Source organism: Pimephales promelas, chromosome 16, assembly GCF_988280905.1.
Source record: "Pimephales promelas chromosome 16, fPimPro1.hap1.1, whole genome shotgun sequence".
Taxonomy (NCBI): Eukaryota; Metazoa; Chordata; class Actinopteri; order Cypriniformes; family Leuciscidae; genus Pimephales; species Pimephales promelas.
Window position 1 is genome coordinate 32454942 of NC_142784.1, and position 21041 is coordinate 32475982.

Genomic DNA, 21041 nt, shown 5'->3' on the forward strand with positions numbered 1-21041 from the left:
CTGCTCTATTTCTATTATGTTCTGTTTGACTCTTTTCTGTTCTATTCTGATAATAATTGTTATTTGTTCAATTATTCTATTCTATTCTGCTCTATTCTACTCTCTTCTCTATTATCTTATGTTCTTTTCTATTATGTTCTGCTCTGTTTCTATTTTTTTCTGTTTTACTCTGTTCTGTTCTATTCTGTCCTCCTCTTGTCTGTTCTGCTCTATCTCTATTCTTTTCTGTTTTACTTTGTTCTGTTCTATTCTGTTCTGCTCCATTGCTATTTTCTGTTTTACTCGTTTTCTGTTTTCTGTCCTTCTCTTCTCTTGTCTGTTCTGCTCTATTTCTATTCCTTTCTGTTTTACAGTTCTGTTCTGTTCTTCTCTATTCGTCCAGCTCTATTTCTATTCTTTTCTGTTTTACTTTGTTCTGTTCTATTCTGTTCTGTTCCATTTCTATTTTCTGTTTTACTTTGTTCTGTTCTGTTCTACTCTATTTCTATTATGTTCTGTTTGACTCTTTTCTGTTCTATTCTGATAATAATAGTTATTTGTTCAATTATTTTATTCTATTCTGCTCTTTTCTACTCTCTTCTCTATTATCTTATGTTCTGCTCTATTTCTATTATTTTCTGTTTTGCTCTGTTCTATTCTGATGTGCTATTTCTATTCTGTTCTTTTCCGTTCTGTTATGTCTATAAGAACTGAGGTGATGATCTGTGTGTCCTGTAATTTGCGACTGAAATGAACGGACCCCTGATATTATTCTGTGTATGGCCCATTCAGCTCATCCTGTCATTCTGTGATTCAGTGACTGCGTCTACATGCACATCAATGTCCAGATGGCCAATATTCATATTTTCCCAAATAATAAGGAATAATACGCTTCAAGAATATCTTCTATATATGTTGGAAGATTAAGAAAACACTATTTCGCATTTTCTAGTTTCAGTCCTCTGACGTCAGTCAAGTCTATTTAATTCCCCGTTACTTGTCATTTGTTAATTATTTGTGGAACTTGCTATTCCCTAAAAATGGATCAATCCTACAGCAATTTCCTCCAGTGTAGATATCAGCATATTCTCAATGCGTGTTGTTCTTCTGTTCTCTATAGGGAATATATTAGTTAATCTGCACAAAAGTGAATTAACTCCTTAATCCACATTAATGTCCTTGACAACGGCGCGTGAGTGCACAAACAAATGTAGGTCACGCGCTTCCTAAGGTGCTGTCGTCCATCAATTTTTTTTCTTCATTTGAATGAAAGTGAGCAGAAAAGTCTCTGCATCGGTTCAAACACACGTTTTAGCACCGAGAATTATTTTCAAGAAATCCGAATATGAAATAATAAGGTTTGCGCGTGGCAGGACATTCTTGCGCATGAGCCCAATACCATTACTAACAACACTGATGTTTCGAAATATCTTTGATGTTAATTGTGCATACGTTTTGGTTTATATAGTTCCATGGTCTCTCTCTCTCTCTCTCTCTCTCTCTCTCTCTCTCTCTCTCTCTCTCTCTCTCTCTCTCTCTCTCTCTCTCCCTCCCTCTCTCTCTCACTGAGGGGAGGGTGTATAGGCTTTTTGCTGAACGTTAACCGATTGGTCGTGTCTTAGTTCTGTGCGCCCTGGACGGTTGGAATATTTCTCATCTTTACGCGCGTCTATACGCGACTCTCCTCGCGTCAAACCCGCAGAGCCCCGCACGGAAGACGGATGATGATGATGAGGTCTCCAGGGGTCTTTATCGGTCTACGGAGCTGCTGGGTCACCGAGGGGAACGGGATTAGGTAATACGAACACCCCTCTCCATCCCACCCCACACACCCACGCGGACAGACAGACAGACCGAATCCGTGGTTTGCGCACTTGGCGATCCAGCGTTCCCTCCCGGCGCTGCTGCGTTCATTCGGCTCACGCGCGCGTCCCGGTTCCGCGATGGTTCCGTGTCCCCCGCGCGTCTGATGAGTCCGCGCGCTTCAGCATCAGCATGTCCTCGCGGAAGATCTCCTCCGAATCCTTCAGCTCCATGGGCTCGGACTACCTGGAGAGCCCCGGGGAGGACGGAGAGTGCCCGTTCTCGCGCGTGTTCTGGAACGGCAGGAGTCCCGTGGAGACGCTCGCGTGTCCGTTCGAGGACGCGGCGCTCAGCAGGAGGGTCGCGCGCCGCAAACGCGTCAATCTGGACTCGCTCGGGGAGAGTTTGAGACGCCTCACATCACCGACGGTACCGAACCTTCCCTTCAGCACACACACACACACACACCGCACAACACACGAGACACACATGTGCTCCTCACAAACTCAGTGTATTATACATGACATGGATTTTTAAATGGGAACATCTGGAGTCTTGTGTAAAACAGAATCGAGTGTAGTATACACACATAGATGGATATGCGTCACATATAGCCTATTGAATAGTTGTGATTAAAGCATTAATGTACATATATAAGAAACAGAATCAGAACGGAGTATAGACATGATATATAGCCTACTGTATGTTTGCGTACGGGAGACAGATAGAATTAAAGTGTACAAGACATAAGGCATAAAGCCATAGATATGAGAGAGAGATAGACAACATACAGAGTTAGAATCACCATCTCTCTAACCATTTACAGCAGTGTTCGGTGATTTTAGAGTGATGATGATGAAGATGGATTTGACTTATGAGAGCAGATTACACAGTTCGTTCGTACATCTCCAAACAGCAGAAAACACACCCGTGACAGTGCAGATGTTATAGGTAGCCCAATCCTTCAGACCATCGTAGCTACTTAGTGTGCGTGTGTGTGTGTGTGTGTGTGTGTGTGTGTGTGTGTGTGTGTGTGTGTGTGGAGAATCAATTTAAAGCGTGCTGTGTTTGTTCAGGCCCAGCTGTGTGTTGTGTATTTTTACATATTCATCCTGTCTCATAGCGTAACAGCGCGGTGCACATTCAGACGAGTGCGCGCGCGCGCGTGTGTGTGTGAAGGGGCACGATAACCGCTCTCGGTACGCTGCATGGTCCCTATGCTGTTTTGGGGCCTCAAAGAAATAGGTTACACACACACTACCGCAGAGTGCATGTATATCTGCAGTTCTGCATCAGTATGTGCATGCCCTGACTCTGAGATGCACGTGTGTGTGTGTGTGTGTGTGTGAGAGAGGGGGGCACTTGAAAACATGGTTCATAGGAAATCATCTGCTCCAATGGCATAAATCCTAAATGTGTGTTTTAGCTGATTCTCAGCCCGGCTGTGTGTAGATATGATGCGGCTCATCCACACATGCAATACACAACTTCGACATCTAAACTCTCTCTTGAAAATGTTGACGTTGAATTAAAAAAAATCTGGTAGCACTTTACAAAAAGTATCCATATGCTTACAACAGTTAACTTCATTAGTTAAAATGATGAATATGCTAACATCAACAAATACATGATTAAAATCAAATATTGCATCTTTTCATATTAATGAATGGCTTACATGGACTAACAATGAGTAGATGTATTTTTTAACTTACTTTAACAAAGATTCATACGTATAATACGTAATATGTATTGCTCGTTTATGTATGAGACCTTATTGTCAAGTATTTACATGATTCAGATTGTACAGTATTACAGATGGCATTATAGGCTAACGTTTGCATTAATAGTGTTTTTCTGTGCTTCGCTCTGGTAAACAGCAGCTTATGTTTGCATGTCTGTCCAAATAATGTCTGAGGATTGAACAAATGTTCACTGAACACACGGCTCTTTACGAGATATTAATCCTTTGGTTTGTGTGTGTGTGTTTGATAGAGTGATTAATATTGTTTAGCTGCTGTTTAAGATAAATGGATACAGAAATATTCCTCTGGGGTTTCGCTGGAAAAACTATAGAAAAGAAGCTCATAAATGCATAAAACATTAGACATCACAGATTCTACTGATGCTAAAACTACAGAAGGCAGACAAACATTATGATCTCTCCGTCGCTCGTTTCAGCCCAAATGTAAGTCAGTGAAATGCATTGCAACAAGCTCAAACAGCATGGCTGGACCGAGCTTAAAAATGTTGATTAGAATATGTATTTTATTCAGTTCTGAGTGCTATTGATATAAATCATTTAGTCTGAAAAGTGCAAATTGTGTTATTTTTTATTTATTTTAATGTATTTAGCAAGCAATGTTAACAGGAAAATCAGTAATATTGTGAAATATAGTTTCACAAACAAACTGTAATTTATTCCAGTGATCAAATCTGAATGTTTAGCATCATTACTCCAGTCTTCACAAATCACTCTAATATGATGATTTGATGCTCACAACAACAAAAGAATAGCAGATCATTCATTTTTAAGTCAATGAAAATGTAGGGGAGAGCGGGGCACAACGTAACACTTTTTGACTTTGTCTATTTGTTTAAATCTACTTGGGGTTTAGAGAATTTTTTTCCCCCACATTAATTTGCCACATGTCTATGTGGTTTTCTTTTATTAATACAGTGTATACTTTTTTTCTTGATTTACGTTGAAAGAATGTAGGCTAAGTGAAATGTGACAACATGCCCCATAGGTGGGGTACATTGTAACATCACCATATAACAGCTTAAATGCTTTCTGATCTAATAAAAAAAAAAAAACAATATATATACATGTCAAACTAAAATATTTTCTTAATAAATTACAATTATTAATTTTTTTCATATAAAATAATGGCATTTTTTAATAATTAAAAATATTCAAATTTTTGAGTTTGACAACAAACACACTGGAAAACACAGCTATGGTTCAAAACAAAATAATAATTAATAATTTCTGAACATTTACTCTCAGTCTTTATTTACATGTTTCTCTTGTTTTCTCAATAGAATTCATAAAAGTATAGAATATAATAGCACATTTCTAATAGGGGCACATTGTAACACAGTGTGACAACATGCCCCAACTGCACACAACTGCGTTTAAACCCTGCTAGTGTCTTCTGCTAGTTAGCGAAGCATTAAAGAACTTTATCAACTGTTAAACAACAGATTGGAGATTAAAATAATATCAGATTTGTCCAATTTTGAATAAAACACAAAAAATAGAGATGAAAAATTAGCTTAAGTAAGAAATGTACTTTTGCTATGGTATGGTTAAATAAATGTTCAGTGATATCTTACAAAAATTTCGGAATTTTGGCGCAATTTTTTTCTCTATGTTGAAATGGCAACTAGGTAAATACACCAATTTTCGTCATGCTAGCTAGCATGTGTGTAAGTATTAGCTTCTCGTTACGTTGTGCCCCGCGCTCCCCTACTCACAGCGTCGTGTTTTAAACCAAACATATGTGATTGAGTTCGTCACCTGGACGTATGATGGTGAGGTATTTTGCTAAATAAAAGTATCCTGTTAAAAGAATTGCGCGATAACTTTATTTATTCATTTATTTTCCCCTCAGTATCGTCTCAGTGAGGTTTCACGCATGCGCACTAAGGTGAATTAGAAGTTTCTCATCCACACCGAAACGTCGGTAAACGCTTGTGTGGACGGAGATCGTTTTTCAAATAAAACGCCGTATTCAAATGTTTCCGGATTAATGTGGAGGTAGCCTATCTCTCCATGCATTTGTTATGACATCTCCTTCAGTGCTCATGATAACTGTTTTTTAACTCTATGTAAGTACTAAATCAACTTCACTAGCTACTCTCGATGCCATAGAAATATACAAGACAGAGTTACCGCAAAAAATGAAGTTCAAAGACGCATAAGGTCTGACTATAACTGACGCACGCACATCCGGTTTTCTCTCAACTTTTTGTGCTATTTCATTTCTCTCATGCTGTGTGCGTGTGTTTGTGTGCGCGTGTGTGTGGTCAGTGAACATCAAGGTCACTGTCATGGGAATTAGTTTCAGACACACAGTAGCCTATAATGTGACGGGTCAAACAGAATCAGTCTCTTTCTCTCTCACACACACACAGTTTGAGTGAACTCACATTTCATCCCAAACCCGTTACAGAAAAAGCCTCCAAAAAATTACATGTTTGCACAAAGAAAATCAAGACCATAAAGATTTTTGCACTGCACTTGATTTTCCAACAATCAAGCTAATTTCCCCCCACATTCTCATAACCATAATGCACTTTTATTGCAAGTCTTATGATCCTCAGCGGTGTTATGTTCGCATAAATCAGGTTTAGTGTCGAAAGGGAGAGACTATTGCTGTAAGATCACTGAAGCAGATTTGGACAGGTAAAGCTGGGTTTCAGCTATTAAGAGCTTTCCTGAAATGGGGAGGATTGTGATTGGTATTTTGTTGCCGTGGTAGCGTGATAAAGGCAGTTGATTGGATAAGGCTTAAGAGTGTATTGTATTACAGGTACATCCGCACTGTAAATCCCTTTAAAAAGGCCAACACAAACCAAATCCAATAGAGGCGATAGGTTTACCACCACCTTTTCAAGAACACAATTGGTTTAATTAGTAAAACACTTAATCTGCAGCTTCAATAGAGTGCATTAGAGCCCACCCACTTCATCAGGAAGTATTTTTTCCATTCATTTCTCTTAAAGGGATAGTTCACTTTGAGATTAATTTTTGATATGTTTTAGCTTACCTCAAGGGCATCCAAGATGTAGGTGTCGTAGTTTCAATTTTGATATTTTTAGGTCAAACCGTTCCTGTCAGTCATTTAATGGAGGTCTATGGTCACCACCTCAAATAGCATGCACAGAGAAGTCCTAATGAAACATGATTTAATTACTCATAAATGTAAGTACACACTGATGGCCTAAGACATGAAACGAGCGGTTTGCGTGAGAAAACGGACGGTATTTATATTGTTTTTTTACCTCGTTACCACAGCTGCAAAGCGCCCGCGCCCTCAGATCACTTGGACGTGGCTATGGTTACAAGAGGTAAAAACCATATAAATACTGTTCGTTTTCTCACACAAACCGCTCGTTTCGTGTCTTTGGCCATCAGTGTGTACTTACATTTATTCAGTCAATTAAAAAAAAAAAGTCAATTTTTTTTTGTTGAGAAATGCTAATGGTCTTGTCCACATCAATGATGTATGCTAAGCTATGCTAACAGTGGTACCGCCAGAACCGGAGATCGGCTGAATGGATTCAAAAACGCTAACACTCAACAGTTTAACCCTGGGGGAGTTGTAAAATGAGCCTATTTCCATAAAAAGTGGAGTATCCCTTTAACATTTTTTTTCTTGGTTCGTTTTAAATGTTTAATTGAGTGGTTTTCCATGAATCTGTTGTACAGTAGATCCTGTGAAAGGAGACGGGACGTGCGTGTTTGGGCCAGTGTGAAGAGAGAGAGCGCTCTTGTTTACCAGTCTTTGTAGTGTCACTTGTGAATCTGGGTCGATCAACTTCTGACTGCATTGTTTTTCTTCTCTTCAGACCCAGACAATTCAGCTGGCCCTGCAGAGAACAGTGGACTTCTACCGGCAGAGGGAGATCAGGTACATCTGTTTCTGAGCGAAGAACTAAGATAATACCATCGAGTTTTAGAAGAGTTCTGCTTTCCACATCAGCTCTATACAGGATTTTGACAACAGATTCACACTGAACCGTCTGGTGCTGTTCTGTCATTCTTGGCTGAAAATTTTTGTTGTTTAAAAAAAATGATAATAATAATTGTTCGAAACTTGGTAAAGGTTTTGGCACTTGTGTGAAGCACACACACACAAAAACATGCACATGATTCGAAAAAGTTAAATGGTCCTGAAACAAAAACACGTGTCTGGAACCGAATGTGAGTGGAGTTGCCTCTAGTGGAAGCGTTCGGTACTGCAACATCTCACTGAACGCTCATTTACTGAGATATCAGACTCACACACAGAACTTGTTTAGATTTATGTCTTTGATTTTCTCACAGTTTTACAGTAAAACAGGTTTTTGAAAATATCTAAAAATTGAAAATAGAGTTTTTTTCATAACAATAAACGTAACTTTTTTTACGTTCACTCCAGCAATAATCCGTCAAGTGTCGTCTTTAAAAAGCGACCAAACACACTAAACCATGCACAGTTTAAGCTGGAAATTTCATTTTCAGGTCTATTCTCAAAAAGTGAATAAATTGATTATAACTGTATACTGCCATAAAATCACCTAAATATACAAAATATCAAACTAAAGCATAATACATTTATTTCATTGAAAAGCAGCATTAGAGGGTTAAAATGCTCCTTTTTACAAGATGTAGTACATGCCTCGGGTGTTCCCAGACTGGTCTGTGAAGCTTTTCTCATTTCTGAGTGGAAGGAAAGACAAGCTTTTTTCGTGCATGTCTCTTTAAATGCAAATGAGCTGCGGATCCCCGCCGCCTTTCCAGAAGAGGGCGGAGCCTTTACAGCTCAGGCATCCGATACTCTGCCGAAAACTAAAACATCAGTTCGGTTTTAATTATCATTTCTATTATCAAAACCGAAAATACCAAAACAAATTGATCAGTTTTGAACACTATATAATGATTTACCCTTTCAAAACCAACAGACATTTTAGGTTTTGGTCAAGTTTTGTTGTTTGTAAAGTGTGTAATAAATGAATTTTGTACAAATGCGATGACATTGGATACATACTACAAAATATAGCAAACTGCCTAAATAAAAAGCTATTTTGTCACTAAAAGTTACTATATTAGTGCCCTGCTCTTTATATAAAGTTGTATATATCAGTGTGTCCAACTTTATTCACATACATACAGTATAATTAATTATGTAAAGCAAATCTTGTGTAATCCGACAAATCTATTATAAAGAACAGTACAACAGTTTGTTGGCTTGTGTCGCAAAATGTAAACTAAGTTTTATCGGCCAGCTTTAATCTGCTAAATGTGACTATAAGGTGTGAAGATATTAAGTTATTATAAATATTAACATGATTTTCTGTAAAGCTGCTTTGAGACACTGTGTGTCATGAAAAGCTAAATAAATTTACATGTTTAAGAGTGACTGAAGTAGATTTGTTTCTATTTTTATTCCTCCACGTAGGAATTATACGAGGAAAGCAATAATGTTTTCTTTGTTAATCAAATGTTAAATGTTAATCAAAGTCTCTCTCTCTCTCTCACACACACACACAGTGGACAGGAGTTTGTACGAAGCTTGTCAGACGAGCAGAAGTGTTTGTTTGAGAACTCGCGCTGCGACAGCCAGACTGACATCTCAGGAATACTGAAATACACAGCAACTGTTTTAGGTAAGTGCACCAGGGATGTTATAGTTAACTACAACTTTAAAGGTGACCTATCATGCCCCTTTTTACAAGATGTAATACAGTTCACGTTTCGGGTGTGAAGCTGTGAAGCTTTCCCCATTTCTGAGTGGAAGGAAAGACAAGCTGTTTTCGTGCATGTCTCTTTAAATGCAAATTAGCTGCTGATCTCGCCCCCTTTCCAGAAGAGGGCGGAGCCTGTACAGCTCGCGCATCCGATACTCTGCCGAAAACTAAAACATCAGTTTGGTTTTGATTATAATCTTTATCACCATCACTCCTATGACCTCGCCAGTCTGACCTTACAGTTCTTCATCATCATGAAAGTTTATTATCTGCATGCGTTTTATTAGTTTATCATCTGATATTTGGTGTTCTGAGCACACACACCTGAATCACGCGCACAGAAACCTGGCTGTCAGACGTCTTATTAAACGTCTTACTGCGCTTAAACTGGCAAGTGTGGTTGTGTCTGTAAACGTAAACAGCAGCGTTTTGCATTTAATTTGCATTAAAGTGACAGACGCGTAATATGATATGAATAAAACAAAACACAAATTTACTCACTGATCGTGTCTGAATAACTTTAGTAGCTTTAATAAGACTATATTTCTTACTTGAATGCTCTGCCGAGGAGATAAACATGGCGTACTGTGTACAGCTCAGCTCACTGAGAGGCGGAGCTATGCCAATAGGGCGGAGTCTAATAGCAATCATGGGCGGGGCTTAATCAATGTGACATCATTTTGGAGCACATCCCTGAATGGCTCATTTTTAGACACTTTATGGGGAAAACACCAATCGATGGATTTTTTTACCTCAATAGGCTGGTTGCGTACACACGAATATGTTCGAAAACAATATAAACGTCAATTTTGCATAATATGTCTCCTTTAAGCTATCCGGATACAGAAGCCACATGAGTGTCCTGATTGGCTGATGATCTGCCTTCATAGAAAACACAAGTGTGCACGTGACTTTTTATACTTTCGGTTTGTCACGTTTTTGTTTTACCAAACCGTGCCGTTCTAGTTCACGTGCGCGCACACACACACACTAGCTGCAAAACTTTGACCTCAATAGACACTCACTGACACTTTCCTAAAAACTCCCTCCAGTGCTGCAGTCTCCATTCCCGAGCTGTTGCTAAGATACGAACTCTGCCATCCCTAACGAGAACACGTTTATAAATAAACCGCACTGAGGCGTTTGAACTGATCCCAGCCCAGCGAACGCCACTGCGCATCTCGCGTTAATGCTGCAGTTCGCATGTTCACTCAACGGGTAATCGATGGTTTCGCTGGGGGACAGACCTTCAAACTTTCCATCTTTAAGTAAAAGCATGTTTAGAAAGCGGATAGTTCTGCTAAATACAGATTGCATGAGCCGTGTTCAAATGAATGGAAATGTCAATAATACTCAGGGAATGTACGTTCCATGTGACAACACCAATGTTTTTAAAAGCAACGTGACATTGTGCTGAATTAGCTTTCAAATGCTGTATTGCTTTTATTAAAAGGTTACTGTCTTGTACAGTTATGAATCCATTTAACTGTTTAAAACTCTTTAGTCTTTTGGCCTCTGATTTTTGTGTTGTTTTAAGATTTAGGACGGATAAACCCTCGAAAAACTCAAGTTTCATGGAAGAACTGATATTTATTTGGGGAAAATATGGACTTTTTTGCATTTCTGTAAATTACAGTGGAAGCAAATGTGGCGAGATGAAAATTATGGTTAAAATAAACATGAAATAGCTCCTAATAAAAATGTATGATTATGATATTCATTGATTATATTGTTACCTCCTTTTTTACGGATGCTTTTGTTTTAGTGGTTTGTTTACATGTTTATTTATATTATCTATAACAAATTATATAAAAAGTCTCTTCTGCTTAGCAAGGTTGCGTTTATTAAATCAAAAATACAGTGTAAAAAGTTGAATATTATTACAATTTAAATAACTGGTCTCTATGTAAATATATGTTAAAATGTAATATATTTCTGTGATCAAAGCTGAATGTTCAGCATCATTACTCATTCAGTGTCACATGATCCTTCAGAAATCACTCTAATTAGGGCTGTCAAACGATTAATCGTGATTAATCGTGATTAATCGCAACCAACATTTTTCAAAAAGTTTGTGTTTACATAATATATGTGGGTGCACTATGATTATTTTATATATATAAATATACACACATCCTTGTATATATTTGAGAATGTATATACATTATATAGATTTATATATAATTTATATTACTTAATAATAAATATCAATTATTATAAATAATAAATAATAATTAATATAAATATAAATATTTTGTATATAAATTATTATTTTTTTCTGAAATATACATGCATGTGTGTATTTATATATATATATATATATATATACAAAATAATTATGCACAGTGTACCCACATATATTATGTAAACTCAAACTTTTATTTTGGATGCGATTAATTGCGATTAATCGTTTGACAGCCCTAACTCTAATATGATGATTTGATGATTAAGAAACATTTATAATTATTATCAGTGTTGAAAACAGTTCATATTTCTGTGGAAAGTGATCCGTTTTATTTTTTTAAGATTTTTTGATGAATAGAAAGTTCAAAATAACAGCATTTATTTGTAATATCTGAAACAATATAAAAGTAATATGTATATATTTTCATTGAATAAACACATTTCTGGCATTATTGTTTCAGGCGTGGACTTCTCCGCCATCCGCGGCCGGTTCGGGGAGGAGTTCTTCGGCTTGTGTCTGGAGGAGAACGAGAGGGTCCTGCGAGCTCTCGGCGGGAACCTGCAGGACTTCTTCAACGGCTTCGACGCTCTCCTCGAACACATCAGGACGTCCTGCGGCCGCCGGGCTTCGTCCGAGCCTCCCTCTTTCCTATGCAAAGATGCCCCTCAGGAGGAGGACACGACCGCGCGGAGCGAGGGAGGACGAACTCTTCTCCTCCACTGCTTCAACCCCGACCCGACGGTGGGCGTGGCCATGCCGGGCTTGATCCGAGCCGCCGCCCGACGCATTTACCAATCAGATGTCTCGGTGGAGGAAGCTCCTCCCACATGGCTCCACACAGCCAATGAGGACGGAGAGCTCTCGGCGGACTCCTCCCCCTCGTCTTCTCCATCTCCGCCTTCGTCTTCATCTCCTGCATGTTTGTCGTTCCTCATCCGAGAGGTTCGGACTCAACCCGCCGCCTCGTCTCCACACCCCCGCCAGCTGTCGCGCTCGCCGTTGGATTTGCGCATCGGTCTGAGCACGTTTTGCCGGGCGTTTCCCTTCCACCTGGTGCTGGGACCCAACATGGAGGTTCTGCAGGTCGGGGAGGGACTCCGAAAACAAGCCAAAAGCGACCCGCACCGAACACTCACATTCATCAACAGCTTTGAACTGGTGTCTCCCAGAATCCCCTGCTCCTTCCAGAACATTCTCCTGCGGCTCTCCACGCCGTTCACCATCCGGACACGACCCGACGGATCGGCGCTCGACGGCAGAGAGAAGGTAAGAGTAGATGCGCAACTCATCTGAATATGTGTTGTTTTCACACTGATTCAGACTGTTTTGAAGGATTCGTTTAAAGGAATCGACTCAAAAATGATTCATTCACAATGTGGGCATCATTAGCTCTGACTCTAGCCGGCTGAGAACTGACTTTGGGAAAATGTTTTTGGAGGCTAAACATGATTATATTTCAATTCCTTTTGCGTTCTCTTTCAAGAAACTTGTTGCGAGAGAGTTTTGCGAGAGAACACAAAAAAAATTGACGTATGTTTTTTTACTCCCATCTAATATTATATTATTATATTTCCACCCCCATGCCACTTTAGGAGTCCTGAAAGAATCCACTGTTATCATTAACTAAAACATTTTAGTTAATTAGGGGGAAAAAAAATAAATAAATAAATCGATGATCTTTTAGAAATGTTGCCTGGTATATGTAAAAATCTGAAATCTGGTTTTAGTTGAAGAACTAAAACTACTAACTGAAATCAGTCTAAAGTTGAAGCACACAAAAGTAAATAAAAAATATTTTAAAGCAATTTAACATTTTACAAAAGCACGTAAAATTTCTCAAAAAATTAGGATGTTTCAGATGTCTTCATTTTGAGTCCACGTCGTTAAATAAAACTATTTGAAAAAGTTGATAATTAATATAAATCTGAAATAAAATAGATTATATAAATATTAGGGCTGTCAAACGATTAATCGCGATTAATCACATCCAAAATAAAAGTTTGTTTTTACATAATATATGTGGGTGCCCTGTGTATAATTTTGTATATATATATATATAAATACACTCACATGCATGTATATTTAAGAAAAAAATATTATTTATATATAAAATATTTGTATTTACATATCATATAAATTATATATAAATCTATATAGAGTATATACATGAAATATTTCTTAAATATATAAAAGCATGTGTGTGAATATATTTATAAAATTAAAATTAATATACACCGTGCACCCACATATATTATGTTACCACAAACTTTTATTTTGGATGCGATTAATCGTTTGACAGCCCTAATAAATATTAAATGTAAAACTTAAACTAAATGTAAATTTTGAAATGTTGCCATGGCAAATAACTGGTTGAAGTACTAAAATTACCAGCTGAAATAAAAATTAATTAAAACTATTTAAAAAAAAGACTTTTAACTAATTTTAAAGCACATATAATAACTAAAAAATAAACTGATTAAGCTAATTAAAATATTTATAAAAACTAAAAAAGGATTTCGAAATGATGTGCAAGTGATTTTGACCACAATTAAATGGTCTCATTCAAAAAATGAATTGTTGCAACACACATTTTAAATGTTCAATGATCCAAAATCAGCTTCACTCATAATCCTTTAAATGGCTTGAAGAAAATCTTAAAATGATAATATTGTGGAAGTGCTTGTGTCTGCTCATCTCATAAATACGATCATTATGACACGACTTTACAGCAATACTCGACAGTACATGTACGCCGAAAGCTGTTGCCAAACCCGTAGGATTATTTCCTAAATCTGTGCATATTATTATGAAATGATTTGGACAGAGATGCTGCTTATGCTCTGACTTCTTTCAGCCTGGAGAGAAGCTTAACCAAACACACATACAGCTAGATTGAGAATGAACAAACACAACATGCCATGATTAAAACGAGAAGATGACAAATCAGTGGCTGGAGGAGCGAATGTGCGGTTAATAAACATAGACGTATAATGACAAAACTGCTTCATTTTTAAAAGCTGCTTTGCATTAATTAAAATAAATATGCAGAACTGTTTTGCTTCAGAACTCAGATTTAAGTGTTATTATAAATTCATAAATACTGTAATATTTCCATGAACTGAATGTAATATCCATGTATAACATCATCACACAGGCTGAATAGAGAAATTGACAATATTTTAAATGTTGCTAATGCAGTTATTTCTTAACTTTCATTCATATTTTTACAGGCTATATGTAATCATTTTCACCTATTCATCTTTTTTGTTATTTTAGCAGCTTGTATCAAAACTTAAAAAACGAGACTTGAGACTGATTTTTATGTGAATGACTTGAGGTGTTTAAAATCACGATAAAACGATAAAAACACTTGCGATTACGACTAGTGCACAGCACTTTGCCCCGCTTTAAACGCCTGTGTATTGTGCTATCATACCTATCCATGATTAAATGACTGGTTGCATTTTATTATTTGCATTTGGCTTTATTGTTCCCTCGCTGTGTCTGTCCCATCAGAACTGAAAGTCACTTTCTCCTCGCCAACACCAAACTCACTCAAAAGCTCTGATACATTTCAAGGTTTCATCTCGGCTCCGCGTCATTTAGCAGGAGCTTTTATTTTTATCTGAGTAATTTGCGGGGTGCTGATGGCAGGAACAGGCCGTCCCGCTGGAGACATCAGTGCCTCGCTCAAGGGTACAGTGGGGATTGTGTTTGGAGAAACTTGGTAACAAAGCACTTTTCTTCAGTGTGTGTGTGTGTGTGTGTGTCCTGAAGCTGGCTACTGGACTGAGGAAGATAAATGTCAACAAATATGAATAAATCGCAAAACACGGTGTCAGCACTAAAAGTGGGATGCAGTGCAACAGAAATAATTATTTCAGAAATAATCATTAAATAGTCATTTGTAGTGACATAATGACTAGAAATGGTGCAATTTTGAAGATACAACTAAAACCATAAAAAAATTGTTTCCTTTAATAATATCTAAGTGATATTACCATAACACTGGGCAACATTAGTGAGTGTAAAAGTGTAAATTTAATTTTTAATTTATATTTTATTTTTATTTAATTATGAGTATTATACTTATTAGGCTTAAATATATATTAAGTGTGTGTGTGTGTGTGTGTGTGTGTGTGTGTGTGTGTGTGTGTGTGTGTGTGTGTGTGTGTGTGTGTTGTATATATATATATATATACTGTATACCCATATATACATATACATATATACCCGTATATACCCATATACAGTATATATATATGCATAGATAAATGGGTGTAATATCTATACACACTATAATATCTATATAAATATAATAATATTTATACACACATATATTATATAAACAAAAACTTTAATGTTAGATGCGATAAAACAGTCAATTTTATATCACTATTATAATATACACATATTATATTATATTATTGTATTATATTATATTATTATACAACATTAATTTGAAATAATGAATGTGACAGTAAAGTCAAAATTATGAAGACATAAATATTATATATATATAATTTATATAATTTCATATTTTTATATAATTTTATTTCAGCTTTGTTTTAATTAACAATTTTTTTTAAATAGTTTTTTTTGACCATAGAGTCATTGGTGTCAAGAATATATTGTATTATGTAATAGAAAGTGTATGTGTACTTGCATTGAATGCATCCTCAAATGTATACACTGAATGAAGCATGTCTGAATTAGAACACACACACACACTCACACTCTCTGATTAGCACCTTGTTGCGCTCTGGAGTGCAAATGTCTTCTAACGCTCCTCTCTTCGCCCCTCGTCCTCTTTAATCTGTTGTTCTTTGAAGGATGGTGTTGTCAGATCTGATGTGTGTAAATGTGTTTCGGTTTGTCACAGAAAGCCGTTTGTTGTCTTGTCATGTAAAGCGCTGCTGAAGTTAAAAGCTCAGAATCAAGGTGGCTTTGCTAACAGAGAAAATTAATAATTAAACAGAGGAACAGATCATGAAATTAGAAGTCAGGTGTCAGTCTCAGTCTCAGCAGAACGACAGATTTCAGAACCTGAAACCACAAATTGTGAATTAGATGAGTTGTTTCATTCACCCAAAAAACACCAAATCTTTCTGGCTTACTTCACTAGACTAGAAATATCTGTCTATCTATCCATCCATCCATCTATGTATCTATCGTTCCACCCATCCTTCCATTTATCCATCTACATTCATCCATCTATCTGTCTATCCATCAATTGTTCCATCCATCCATCCATCCATTCATGTATCTATCATTCCATCCATCCATCCATCCATCCATCCATCCATCTATCCATCCATGTATCTATCATTTCATCCATCCATCCATCCATCCATCCATCCATCCATCCATGTATCTATCATTCCATCCATCCATCCATCCATCCATCTATCCATCCATGTATCTATCATTTCATCCATCCATCCATCCATCCATCCATCCATCCATGTATCTATCATTCCATCCATCCATCCATCCATCCATGTATCTATCATTCCATCCATCCATCCATCCATGTATCTATCATTCCATCAATCGTTCCATCCAACCATCCATCCATCCATCCATTTATCCGTCTGTCTATCCATCAATCGTTCCATCCATCCATCCATTCATGTATCTATCATTCCATCCATCCATCTATCCATCCATCCATCCATCCATCCATCCATCCATCCATGTATCTATCATTCCATCCATCCATCCATCCATCCATGTATCTATCATTCCATCCATCCATCTATCTATCTATCCATCCATCCATCCATCCATCTGTTTTTCTATCATTCCATCCATCCATCCATCCATCACTTCCATGTATCTATCATTTCATCCATCCATCTATCCATTCATCCATCCATCTATCCATCCATGTATCTATCATTTCATCCATCCATCTATCCATCCATCTATCCATCCATCCATCCATCCATCTATCCATCCATGTATCTATCATTTCATCCATCCATCTATCCATCCATCCATCCATCCATCCATCCATCCATCCATCCATCCATGTATCTATCATTCCATCCATCCATCTGTTTATCTATCGTTCCATCCATCCATCTATGTGTCTATCCATCCATCCATCCACCCATCCATCTATCTGTCTATCCATCAGTCGTTCCATTCATTCATCCATCCATCCATCCATCTATGCATCTATCTTTCCTTCATCTATCTATCCATCCATCCATCTATGTATCTATCGTTCCATTCATCCATCCATCAATCTTCCATCCATCCATCCATCCATGTATTTATCGTTCCATTCATCCATCTATCATCCATCCATCCATGTATCTATTGTTCTGTTCATCCATCCATCCATCCAACCATTCATCTATCATCATTCATCCATCTATGTATCTATAATTCCATCCATCCATCCATCCATCCATCCATCCATCCATCCAAATAAAACATCCATCCATCCATCCATCCAATTCTCATTTCAGTTCTGAATGATGCACAACATGTGGGAAACTTTAATGATGTTCAAACAGTGCTCACAGATATAGACTGCTGTACAGAAACACACACAGAGATGTTCTGCCCATATTCTGCTGTTTGCACGTCTTGAGATCGGTCTGACATTGATATGTAGAGTGATTGATCCTGAACTGTTTGTTATGGAAATCTGTGTTTCCATGTATGTGTGTGTGTTGAAGCCAGAGGAAGCATATGTCTGTGTCTCAGGGCCGATTATATATTTATTGCATGGTTCTATAAACGCTTCCACTGCAGTGAAGCTTGAACTCTTGCCAGGATTGTTCCTGCAGGATTCTGCTGTGCTGAAACCCTCTCATCGCAGGAGGGACGGTTCGGCAGATGCTGGTTTAGACCTTCAGTGTTTGTGCTGTAATGGTTTTGTAACTCTGTGGGGTGAAATCTTTCCAATCCTGGTTTCAGAGTAAAAAGCTCCACCTCATTTACAAACCACATTTCAGCTTAATCAGTTGCTGAGTCATGCATAATTAAAGTCCTCTTTTTTATGTAAATTACAGTTACGTAGATTATGCCTCATCCACTAAAGTCAATACTACTAAAGTCAACTACTATTCAGGAAGTTAAGGGGTTATATAGTGAGCTATGGTTTGTACAGTGGTTAGTGTTTACTCTGAGTGTGGGTTATGTTTAGTACAGGGTTATTATTTACTCTGAGTGGGTTATGTTTAGTACGGGGTTATTATTTACTCTGAGTGGGTTATGTTTAGTACAGGGTTATTATTTACTCTGAGTGTGGGTTATGTTTAGTACATGGTTATTATTTACTCTGAGTGTGGGTTATGTTTAGTACAGGGTTATTATTTACTCTGAGTGGGTTATGTTTAGTACGGGGTTATTATTTACTCTGAGTGGGTTATGTTTAGTACGGGTACGGGGTTATTATTTACTCTGAGTGGGTTATGTTTAGTACGGGGTTATTATTTACTCTGAGTGGGTTATGTTTAGTACGGGGTTATTATATACTCTGAGTGGGTTATGTTTAGTATGGGGTTATTATTTACTCTGAGTGGGTTATGTTTAGTACAGGGTTATTATTTACTCTGAGTGTGGGTTATGTTTAGTACATGGTTATTATTTACTCTGAGTGTGGGTTATGTTTAGTACAGGGTTATTATTTACTCTGAGTGGGTTATGTTTAGTACGGGGTTATTATTTACTCTGAGTGGGTTATGTTTAGTACGGGGTTATTATTTACTCTGAGTGGGTTATGTTTAGTACAGGGTTATTATTTACTCTGAGTGTGGGTTATGTTTAGTACATGGTTATTATTTACTCTGAGTGTGGGTTATGTTTAGTACAGGGTTATTATTTACTCTGAGTGGGTTATGTTTAGTATGGGGTTATTATTTACTCTGAGTGTGGGTTATATTTAGTACATGGTTATTATTTACTCTGAGTGTGGGTTATGTTTAGTACATGGTTATTATTTACTCTGAGTGTGGGTTATGTTTAGTACAGGGTTATTATTTACTCTGAGTGGGTTATGTTTAGTATGGGGTTATTATTTACTCTGAGTGTGGGTTATATTTAGTACATGGTTATTATTTACTCTGAGTGTGGGTTATGTTTAGTACGGGGTTATTATTTACTCTGAGTGGGTTATGTTTAGTACGGGGTTATTATTTACTCTGAGTGGGTTATGTTTAGTACAGGGTTATTATTTACTCTGAGTGGGTTATGTTTAGTACGGGGTTATTATTTACTCTGAGTGGGTTATGTTTAGTACGGGGTTATTATTTACTCTGAGTGGGTTATGTTTAGTACAGGGTTATTATTTACTCTGAGTGGGTTATGTTTAGTACGGGGTTATTATTTACTCTGAGTGGGTTATGTTTAGTACAGGGTTATTATTTACTCTGAGTGGGTTATGTTTAGTACAGGGTTATTATTTACTCTGAGTGGGTTATGTTTAGTACGGGGTTATTATTTACTCTGAGTGGGTTATGTTTAGTACGGGGTTATTATTTACTCTGAGTGGGTTATGTTTAGTACATGGTTATTATTTACTCTGAGTGTGGGTTATGTTTAGTACAGGGTTATTATTTACTCTGAGTGGGTTATGTTTAGTACGGGGTTATTATTTACTCTGAGTGGGTTATGTTTAGTACATGGTTATTATTTACTCTGAGTGTGGGTTATGTTTAGTACAGGGTTATTATTTACTCTGAGTGGGTTATGTTTAGTACGGGGTTATTATTTACTCTGAGTGGGTTATGTTTAGTACGGGGTTATTATTTACTCTGAGTGGGTTATGTTTAGTACGGGGTTATTATTTACTCTGAGTGGGTTATGTTTAGTACATGGTTATTATTTACTCTGAGTGTGGGTTATGTTTAGTACAGGGTTATTATTTACTCTGAGTGGGTTATGTTTAGTACGGGGTTATTATTTACTCTGAGTGGGTTATGTTTAGTACGGGGTTATTATTTACTCTGAGTGGGTTATGTTTAGTACAGGGTTATTATTTACTCTGAGTGGGTTATGTTTAGTACGGGGTTATTATTTACTCTGAGTGGGTTATGTTTAGTACGGGGTTATTATTTACTCTGAGTGGGTTATGTTTAGTACGGGGTTATTATTTACTCTGAGTGGGTTATGTTTAGTACGGGGTTATTATTTACTCTGAGTGGGTTATGTTTAGTACGGGGTTATTATTTACTCTGAGTGGGTTATGTTTAGTACGGGGTTATTATTTACTCTGAGTGGGTTATGTTTAGTACAGGGTTATTATTTACTCTGAGTGGGTTATGTTTAGTACAGGGTTATTATTTACTCTGAGTGGGTTATGTTTAGTACGGGGTTATTATTTACTCTGAGTGGGTTATGTTTAGTACGGGGTTATTATTTACTCTGAGTGGGTTATGTTTAGTACATGGTTATTATTTACTCTGAGTGTGGGTTATGTTTAGTACAGGGTTATTATTTACTCTGAGTGGGTTATGTTTAGTACGGGGTTATTATTTACTCTGAGTGGGTTATGTTTAGTACATGGTTATTATTTACTCTGAGTGTGGGTTATGTTTAGTACAGGGTTATTATTTACTCTGAGTGGGTTATGTTTAGTACGGGGTTATTATTTACTCTGAGT

General features: G+C 37.2%; 1 protein-coding gene across 1 annotated transcript in view; it reads left to right on the plus strand.

Annotated features, from left to right (window-relative positions):
- Nucleotides 1-1689: 1689 nt before the first annotated feature.
- gucy1a2 (guanylate cyclase 1, soluble, alpha 2) overlaps nt 1690-21041 on the plus strand; it is a 36304-nt gene continuing 16952 nt past the window's right edge. Inside the window, exons 1-4 of the mRNA XM_039660502.2 lie at nt 1690-2211; nt 7357-7418; nt 9041-9156; nt 11883-12688. Of these exons, the coding sequence (XP_039516436.2) occupies nt 1975-2211; nt 7357-7418; nt 9041-9156; nt 11883-12688 (1221 nt within the window). The 5' untranslated portion in view covers nt 1690-1974. The remainder of the gene's footprint in view (nt 2212-7356; nt 7419-9040; nt 9157-11882; nt 12689-21041) is intronic.